Source organism: Cryptotermes secundus, unplaced genomic scaffold (genome assembly GCF_002891405.2).
Source record: "Cryptotermes secundus unplaced genomic scaffold, Csec_1.0 scaffold156, whole genome shotgun sequence".
In the NCBI taxonomy this organism is placed as follows: Eukaryota; Metazoa; Arthropoda; class Insecta; order Blattodea; family Kalotermitidae; genus Cryptotermes; species Cryptotermes secundus.
In genome coordinates, this window is record NW_019727089.1 from 857,154 (window position 1) to 867,643 (window position 10,490).

The 10,490-nt window shown below is 42.5% G+C and overlaps 1 protein-coding gene across 2 annotated transcripts in view; it reads right to left on the reverse strand.

The window, feature by feature from the left end:
* Positions 1-10,490, reverse strand: part of LOC111864296 (cytochrome P450 4C1) — a 16,350-nt gene that overhangs the window by 2,437 nt on the left and 3,423 nt on the right. Inside the window, exons 3-10 of one of the 2 annotated variants that reach the window (XM_033751385.1) lie at positions 9,409-9,499; positions 8,632-8,817; positions 8,474-8,543; positions 6,483-6,649; positions 3,341-3,450; positions 2,960-3,028; positions 2,708-2,876; positions 2,305-2,484 (exon numbers count right to left, since the gene is read on the reverse strand). In XM_033751385.1, the coding sequence (XP_033607276.1) occupies positions 2,305-2,484; positions 2,708-2,876; positions 2,960-3,028; positions 3,341-3,450; positions 6,483-6,649; positions 8,474-8,543; positions 8,632-8,817; positions 9,409-9,499 (1,042 nt within the window). The remainder of the gene's footprint in view (positions 1-2,304; positions 2,485-2,707; positions 2,877-2,959; positions 3,029-3,340; positions 3,451-6,482; positions 6,650-8,473; positions 8,544-8,631; positions 8,818-9,408; positions 9,500-10,490) is intronic. The other variant, XM_033751386.1, reaches the window with a different exon arrangement.

Below are 10,490 nucleotides of genomic sequence, written 5' to 3' on the forward strand. Positions count from 1 at the left end.
CTGGTGGCTTCCGTTTCTGCGACCAGCTCTTCTCGCATGGCGGCCATCTTTTCTCGCCAGGCTTTCCACTTTTCGTCAGCCCTTTTCTCGGCAGCTTCTCTCTGGGCCCGCAATTCCTTCCGCAAGAGTTCCAACAATTGCTGTGTGCCCATTTTCTTTCAGGATAACACTTTATGCCCTCGTAAATTCAATTATCCGTCTATGCGTGTTGAAGTTCGTAAACCACTTCTGACACCAAATGTAACGTGTCTTGAGTTCGAATCTTGTCGGTCACGTGTGTAAGTCCAAATCCCACTTCTGACACGACGCCGTTCGGATTGTTAATTGGTTTATTTAACAACCTACAAATCACGGCTACAATTAATTATAACAATATTGCGGGGTTTCAGAATTTATAACCCTTTTCGCAAATCAAATCACGCTCTTGTCAGTAGACTACACGTTTCACAGTACGGGAGCTATACAAGTGTCACTGTGTTACACACTCCCAACTGTACGTATTAGGTACATTATACAGTTCCATCCATACATTTTGCAGCATTTGGATATGACTGATTCAACAGCATATCTCACTTTGGTGGAGTACGCGGTAACGTAGTTTATTGAGGAACTATGCTACAAGCCGGAAGGTCGCGAGTTCGAGTCCGGATGAGGTGGACTATTCAATTGACCTAATCCTTCCAGCCGCACTAGGGTCCTGGGGTCGACTCAGTCTCTAACAGAAATGAATACCAGGAATCTTCCTGGGGGATAAAGGGCGATCAGCGCGTAAGGCTGACAACCTTACCGCCATCTGTGATCCAGTTGTCTAGAGAATGTGGGATCCTCAACATCTCACAACCCTATGGGCCTTCACGGCTTGTTACAGGGATAACTTTACATTTTTTATCTCATTCTGGTTTTGACGAAATTTAATATGGCAGACATTGGTGTCATATAAACTAGATGCTTCATGAATATCCACAGAGGAAGAAGTTTAAGTTCGTAAGGCCCAGCGACCTTGGCAAAATTTTTTCCACAAAATCCCTCGCATCATGGCGAGAGTACGGAGGCGGCCTCCTTTTGTTGGATCAACTGCGACCTCCGATTGTGCAGTCGCGCCTGTCTCGCAGGTTTGATTCCTTTAAACGGTTTGAACCCCAGGACTCGTTTCGCATCGCCTTTTGTACAGGTGTCGCCATTTTCTTGAATACAGTGCCCCTGAAGACATGTCCTTACAACTACAAAAGGGCAGTCTTGATTCGAAACCTTGGTAGTTGTTTAATACCTAAATGTTGTAATATAAAAAGGTAAAAAAGTAAATTTGTCCTTGTGCTTAACTAATTAAGCTAACGTCATGAAGACGTATGGAGGAATGGATGTATAGATCCACATTTTCTTGACATTGGCACTAGTTGGAGGTGAGTGGTCAGCTTCACGTCCCGGTCGCTTTACCCTCGGGGAAAGAGCTCTCCGATTGGAGAAGAGAAAATTCTTAACCCTACCAGGATTCGAATTCCAATCCCTCGACGGTCCAGCGGCCCTAGCCAGTAGTTATACCGACTGCGCTATCCCGGCTCAAACGAATGTTTGAATGTATCATCCTGTTTGCGTGCTTCACACTTAAATACTTTGTAGAGAAATTTGATTTACGCTTAACCTATACAGGTAGATCTCTAGATTGCTCTAGGTAGAGCAATTCTGTGGGACGTCTCTTTCGGAGGAAGTGTATGACTGGAATGAGGAAATGCAAGCTCACATCTACAGCGTAGTCATTCGCGGTTTATAAGCCTCTATTTGTATACATGTTTCCATGAAATATGTGAAATGAATGCATTATGACTTCATATTTCACCTCTGAAATTAATAAACGAATTTTAGTGATTTTTGTACTGCTATCTTCACTCAAGTTTCTGAATCGTATTTAACATTTGCCGTTATGAATCAAGTGTGAAATCTATTTTACAAAGAAAGTCCTTAAGTCGGAAATGTACTTCAATGGGTAAACAATGTTAAAACATCATGAACATTCAAAATAAATCGATGGAGGGGAAAATTGTGAGGGCCGAAATCTTGGTCGTTCACAGTAGAAAGTGCACACAATTCAACAATAGAGATTAGGAGTGCACCAAGACATTTCAGCAAAAGCACGCCCAACGCTACAACAGTAGGCTCAACCACTCATCACGGCGAGTCAATCGAAATTGATAACGAGTTTGAGAAATAGTTGTGTCTAGCAGTGTGAAAATATGGGAAAGAGAGTTTGATTGAAGTACATTTCTAAGTTCTGGTATGCAGTGAACTTAAAAGCGTACGTAAACATACCCACACAATTCCTAGGTCCAGCAGAGAACGCTAGATAGCAGTAAGGGCTTCTTCTCATCACGTTGTCGGGCAGGAAACGGTCCGGGTTGAATTTCTCTGGGTCCGGGAAGTATTTTGGGTTCCGGTGTATCTGGTAAGCCAGAAACATTACATTTGCGCCTGCAGGAATGACAAAATCTCCTGAAATGGTAAAATTACATTTCAACAATGTAAGGATACAACAGACTGAGAAGAATTCGTACGTGCGGTAGTGAACTGATGTGTGCATTAGCGTTAGCGCTATGTTTGCAGTTACGTTTTGTAAGTGTTCAATAAATCCAGTTACCAATACAAACGCCGGCTGTAGTCACACATACACGTGACAATATATTTGAATGATGAAATAGAATTAAATTGTACTCACCCACATCGAAATCCCTTTGCAGTTTTCGTCCAAATACTGGTAGCGATGGGTACAGTCGGATGGTTTCTCTGATTACCATTTCTAGATACTTCATTTCTTGAATGTCACGGTAGGTGGCAGGACGATCAGAGTCGCCAAATATTTCCTTCTGTTCCATCAGCACTTTCTCCTGAAAACATGTTTCCGTGTAAACTGACGGCACTCTGCGCGTTTTGCTCACAGCGCCCTTCCAGAACTAATTCTCCCTCTCACCTGTACGTCCTGGTGCTGTGACAACATCCAGCAAGCGAAACTCAGTGCTACGGCCGTTGTTTCATAACTCTGCAAGAAATATGCAATTTTGTGTGAATATACCGAGTGATTCTAAATTATTGTCGGCGTTTCTGTGGCTTATAAATGGAAACCCCGACAATAATTTAGAATCAGTGAGTATAAACACAATTTACCCGGGCTATTGCAAATTTTTAAACATATTTTCTTAATGTTATTAATCTTACTGTATAAGTGCATGCAAGGAATATTTAATATTCTTTCCTTTTGTCGAATTTTGTGCTTATTGTGTGCAAATTGTGTAACTTTTGGTTCTATGTTCGTAAGAATATGACATCACTGCCATTCTGTAGCGATACTTACTACAATTAGCATTGCGGCTATTTCCTCCCGCACATCTAGGCGTCCATAATCTTTGTCATTTCTCGATAGCTCGATCAGCATATCCAGGATTGGAATCCGAGCTCTCCAACCTGAAAATTGATTTTGCGTAGGAGGTACCTCAGAACTGGAATCCACAGCAATGAGCCGACGCAGTGGAGGTGTGGAGGAACTTGTCCCTTTACTACGTGGGGTTGGAGGAAGGCGAATGCCGCCCTAACTCGCTGCTGAGATCAAAGAGAGTGGAGGGACGGGCTGACTGCTCCCGATATTCTGCAAGATTGCTTACAGTTCCGTAGTTACAACTCACAGCTCAAGTCCGTAAGTATGGTAGGATATTGTTTCGAAATTACAGTGGCGAGTGGTTTTATATAATATAAAGGTCGGAGTGTTTTCAAAGAAGGAAACTTTAGGTGGGTCCCCTGTCACCACGGCATGGCGCGTCCTCAGGTTGCCGATGGAGGAGACGCCCTCCAGATATGGAGGGAAGCTTCGAATATATTGAATAAGCAGTCTCGAACAGCCGACAAGGGGTAGTCCTCCAGCTTGGGAGTTGGGCGTGGGGCTAACAACTCCTCGCCGTAAAAAATAATTCTGTTACGAAAATGAACACAAAGCCTCCCGTTTATAATTAATAAATTAAGTGCTTAAAGAATATAACATAAGCGACATTACTTCACTAAACATTCCAATCTCGGCAAATACACGAGTAAGTTTCGTAACGACAAGGGGTTTAGTTAAAAGTAAACTACCCAACAACGGATATTTTTTAGAAAGGAAACGAAGTAGACGCTGCTGTGAAGGGAAGCTTTGTGTATGTTGTAAACCTAATGCTGCCTAAGGCGCAGAGATTGTGAAATAGCGCGTGGTAGCTAATATTACTAGTAAGGAGAAGGCAGATCCACTATGCTACCCTTTCTTGGTTCTGTTTTTTTTTTTTTTGCAAAACTGATGCTATCTGTGATAGCACTGACAGGTCCTTAATAAGCAGAGCACTTACCCTTCAGACATATTCATTTGCACCCGAAGAAAGTGCATACAATTATGATACTATGCAACTTGCTATAAAACAAAAAAAAATTCGTGGCTTTAGTCTGCAAGCGAACTATACCGACCGAGCGACCGCTGCTTGTCGGCGAAGTTAGTGCCCACATTATGCGAATAAAGGGTATCACATGGTCAGCTCAACGGATCCCCACGGCCGTTAATCAAGATTTTCTAGACCGGAGCCGCTATTTCCTTGAAATAGTTCCTCAGTTATCCTCACGAGGCTGAGTGGATCCGGTTCCAGACCCACTACTTCTCAGAAAATCTGGTAGCTTCGGGAATCAAACCCGGGACATATAGCTCTGTAGCCATGGACTCTGAAAATTAGTCCACAGCGCAAACTTGCTGTAAATGTTAGAAATTCTTTAGTTTTATGTGACAGAAGAAATGGTTGCTGCTATAAAGCAGAAAAGCTTATATCAACGAGGGCTGACTTAATGGAAGAATTAGACATAGTCACAGTAATCAGATTGCATATTTGGGTTTGTTTACTGTCCATATGTAGGACAAAAATGTAGAACATATCAAAATGTATATAAAGAACATATACAGGTAATTAGAGTTAAAAACGGCAATTCCTCATATTGAAACCAAATATTGAACACTGGACAAACATATGGCACTATAACAGACACAATGGACCTTATAAAAGTAGAGAAAAAGGAAAATACTCGAATATGTAAGAAAAATAAAATTATGTAAAACTAATAAAGGCAGGTTACTCATGACCGACATATACGTGGATACTTATAACCCATATCTGAAACACACCCGCCCCAATCCCAGATATAAAACAGATCCAGGTCCGCAACGCATTCCTACGTCCTAACAGCCACACTGGACTCTTGATAGACAGCAGATACACCAAAATAGAAGTACATATTTAACCGTATTAATAATATATTCCATGGAGAGAAAATACTAAAGTAATTTATCATTACAGAGACAATACACGTGGCATGTAAGGAGGAGCTGCATTGACTTCACTTAGAAACATTAGAAATGTGAAAATTCCGATCCCACCACCGCAGAAGGCAGAACAATTCCCACGAATTTCAGCGCATCTGAGGATGGCCGAGTAAAGAGAAACATGTGGTGCCTGGTCGAATTTTAAAAGGGTTTAATTTTAATCGTGTCATTGTTGAATCATGGAAGGTATACAAAACCAAAAATAAATTCTAGTACCAACCGCAACAGGATGCTAAAAAGCAACATTATAATGCGGTAGCGTAGTTGGTTGAGACACTATGCTTCCAGCCGGAAGGTAGCGGGTTCGAGTCCCGATGAGGTGGATTTTTTCATTTTACATAATCCTTCCAGCCACATTACGGCCCTGGGGTCCACTGAGCCCCTAAAAGAAATTAGTACCAGGAATCTTCCTGGGGGGTCAAGGGCGGCCGGCTCGTAAGGCTCACAAATTTACCGCCATCTGCAAGTAGATTTTCTTAGAAAATGTGAAAACCTCGACGTCTCGCAACCATATGGACCACTAAGGTCTATAAGGATAGCTTTACCTACTGCACTTATCTGTGGAAACAAGAATACTCTTCTCAGAATGAACAAGAATTGTTATTGTTCATGCAGTGACCAGTAGAGATTGAAATTTAAACAAAATGATTGTCATGATTTTGAAATTAAAACGAATAAAATTATCGGGAAGCTATTTATACACATACAAATCTATTCTGAAATATAAAACTCCATATTTTTCAGTCAGTGAAAAAACTGGGCGGTGCTTAAACGTACTGAATACAATAATTGTAACACAAAACTGCCACACAAGCTACCAGTCGTTCATCAGTGTTCTAGAAGGTTTCAGACTACGTGCAGTTAAATCCATTACAAATAAAATACCCTAATCTAATTTATTTGATAACAAACAAAATATCGAATGACACATTTATGGAACATACTCGTAATTTGCATATGTAGCATAACTCTATTAATATAACAAAACACTGGTTCATTCTACAAATATACAAGTAAATATGGTATGGTTTCAAGTAATTCTCACAGCCCTCAATTAGGCCCTGGTCTGTACAGTGCATATGGCCTTGTCTTAGGCATGTCCCCTCACCCTTGTCATGAAGCAGTTGCTGCGCCCTCTCTTCCACAGCCTCCTTGCTCGTGGCATGCACTGTGGCCAGGTATCTCGCTTGTTGCCTCCCCAGAGAGGACATGTGGAACAGCAGGTCAGGGTGCAGAAGTGGGTTCTGGCTCCGGGCGTACATGCAGTGGGATGAACTGTTGGACACAACAAAAGGGCCCCATAAAATCAATCAGAAAAATTCGCAATGATAAGGATTAAGACTGCGACTACTAGCAACTGCTGTACATTATAAACAATAGTAAACTATTCCCGTAGGTTGAGACACGATGGTTTAACCAGTGAAACAGCTGTAATCAGAACAGTCGAGAGTAAGGGCGATTTCAGAATTAAGTTCATATTCATTTCAATTTTCTCTAATAACTCCAAGTGCCCTTTCTATCGCGTCTAGGTCTATACTCGCTTAGCTTTGGTCTATTCCCGAGGAAGCCCAAACGTGATCACACTATAGCAGTTCTAAGGTAATCGTCTTGCAAAAATTGTTGTGTCAAGAAATATGAGGTTGCAATTAACAAGCTGGAGACTATGAAGCTAACTTTCCTCTGGGATGCTCCTACTTCATGTAGATTATGGCTACAAATATTTCGGAGGCACGTACTCCTTCCATCTTCAAAACAGAATATGGAGGAAACATATTTTTACGAAACGTCCATACCTATGAATCATACAACATGTCTTCACATCCCAGAAACAATATTTATGTAAATAATTAATCTTCTGTGTTTTGCAGCGTCTCTCTGTTGAAAGAGACGAATTCTAATCACAAATGGCAGGGGATGTTACTTTATAAACAAGAATAAATAGAATAAATAGATGCACCAGTATGCAGAGAGGATATGTTGTTTGCCTTTGACACAAACCGGCTGCGTGTCTGTTGCAAGGCACATGCAATGGGGAAGTTCCACTGGTCCTACTCAAACTAATTTCAAAGAGAAATAGTCACTCCTGTTCTCTGTGGAATTTGAGGTTCTCAAGACGTTTGGTATCAAAATTACGGTCTTTTAGGTTTGGACGTCGTGTACTTTCCTAGATAAAGCTAGGTAAATCTATCCCTGCAACAGGCATGGAGGCCCATGGGGCTGAGATCCCGCATTTTCTAGATAGTAGACTCACAGATGACGGTGAAGTTGTCAGCCTTACGCGCCGGTCGCACTTTGCCCCCAGAAGGATTCCTGGTAATCATTTATGTTAGGTGTGAGTCGATCCCGGGGCCATTGTGTGGGTGGAAGGATTAGGTCAATTGAAAATTCCAGTGATCGCATAGGAAATCGAACCAGCGATCATCCGGCTTGTACGAGTAGCATAGTGTGTGAGCCGACTTCGCTACCGCGTCCGTAGTTTCCTGGATAGGGGCCTAATTACGGAGGAAGTGTGGAAGAACGTTTCGAATCTACACGGCTTCACATCACAGTGACCAGTAAAGTTGATGCTCTTATTTTGTTCTCATTTTCTCCTTCATATGCTACGTTACTTTCACATTTAAACTTGGCATCCGTGCAGCAAGATCAAATTACTCTTCCATCCATTAACACTGGAAACAATTCCTCCTTTTTCCTCCGTGGCCTGTAGTCCGCAAGCGAACTATAACGACCGAGCGACCGCTGCTTGTTGGCGAAGTTAGTGCGAACTTTTAGCTGATAGAGGGTGTCGTGTGGTCAGCGCAACGGATCCCCACGGCCGTTAATCTCGGTTATTAGACGTACTTATTACATCTCAAATTTTGTTTCTGATCTTGAAGGTTAGTTTCTTTATTGGCACAGTTCTGAGGCAGCCATCTTGTTAATCCTTGAGTGCCATGAAAACCCGGAGAAAACTTACCGAGTTCATCGCTTATCCAGTTACCATAATTGGTTCTATTGTTTACCGTCCCAGTTCTGATTTTCTCTTGTTTGTGAATTGCTAAACTGATCATTATGCTTATGCTTTTAGAAAGTCATGACTATGGATTGTATTGAACTTACGCGCTGATTGCCCTCACGAATTCCGATCCACTGTTTTGTTGAGCGTTGATTTTCGCGCCCATAAATGTTTCTGAAAGTTAAAATTCGTGGTTAGGACATCATGGTGCAAGCTAGGCCTGTTACCAGCACACCTTATGATAAGCGTCTCCTTAACTCACCACACACATTTTCGATAGAGTGCAAATTCATATAGGGATACACATCGAACTCAGGACCACCCAAGAATGTGGACAGTCTGTTGAGCAGTCTTTCCGAATTGGAGTTCAGGATTTGAACACTAGATTCGAGAGTCGAGGGGCGGAATTCGGGTGCGATCAACTTGCGTCGGATTCTCCAGTTCTCGCCTGCACAGCACCAGAGAATAAGGTGAGATTAAATTTACTTTGTACGCACAGTCATATTTTAGGTCTAAACATACTTTTTTTTTCAATGGCTCTTCCAGGCTATTCAGGGTCCTGGCCTCTTATTCAGTTCCATAATAATTTTTTACGGACGGTAGGGCTCCTTGGACGAGTGATCATCTCTTCGCAAGGCCTCTGCCTAAACACAGGACAACACAAACACTGAATTAATATATACACATACCAAACATCCATGCCCTGATTGGGATTCGAACCCACGATTCCGACTTCCGAGCGAGCGAGAACAGTGCATGCCTTAGGCCGCTCGGGTACCGTGACCGGCCTTTAGATATGTATAGCAAATTTATTGTAAGAACGCAGTCCTCTATTAACGAACGTTGTGCTCAAGAAGTAGGCACTGCATTGTTATTAATTCATAATTTCTGAAAGAAAATGGTGTTGATTGTTCTCGCAGGAAGTCGCCGTTGACGCTGACGTCACAACTGATTTCGACCGTAGCGTTCGTCTGGTCACTGTAGGCTTTGTCAGTACACTGCTGCAGTGCAGCGGCCAGGCAGTAGCAGGTAGGCTTGCCTTCAGCAACTCCTATACTTGTCCCAAACCAGGGTGTCGAGTATTTGTACGTAGAAGATTTGCCCACTTCCTCGCTGTCTGATAACAGAGCCTTAAACACACAAACAAACGCAATGAGATCAGTGTGCAGTGACGTAATCGTGCCAGTTGGAATGTGGCATTGTCACTATCGGCATATATACACGAACCGAACGGGTTGGTGTGCTCTGTTCGAATTTGGACTGTGACACCGGTTATCCTGACCGATGTTTCTCATGGTTTTCCTCAGTCCCTCCAGAGACTTACAGGATTGCGTCAGTTACAAGTTCCTTCCAAGCCCATCCTAACCTCTGACGCTACGCAGTCCACGAAGAAGGAAGTATTTACGGTATGTTACTCGACTTGGCTCATGGCCACATTCTTATTTTTGCGGGTCTCGTGCTAACATGTTGGTTAACTTTGCAACCGAATTTTGAGAAATAGTCAGTATAGCGACTGGACAATCGAGTGGTCGGTGTTCGAGTCCCGGTAGGGTCAAGAATTTTCTCCACGGTGTCCAGACCGTCTCTGGGGTCCACTTAGCATCCTATTCAATATGTACCATGGGCTCTTTCCCCGGGGGTAAAGCGGCACGGGCGTGAAACTGACCACTCACTAATGCCAACTAATGCCAAGGATAGGAAAATGTGGATCTATACATCCACGCCCCCATACCATGGACGACTTTACCTTTTCTACCATATTCATGACAATGTAGTTCACTCTCAGCTTCATTTTACGACGGATAAAATTTAGTTTCATTTCAAAGGTTACATAAATTCACACAACACATGTTTGCTGCTAGACACCGCTAAAGAACCGGAAAGTTGGTGTAGGTGTGCAGTAAAAGCTAGAAGGGTCATAGGTTGCAATATTCTCTTATGACAGAGTTAATTCGAAAGGGTATGTGAATAACATTTTGGGGCCCTTCTTTGGAATATTAAATGTAGAAGGGAAGAATTGCCCCCCCCCCCACATCAAGTGTCAGATCTACGGACTAATTCTTTGTGGCTCAATTTACAACTCTATCATTATTGAAATTGTATAGTAGCTGTAGCCAAACA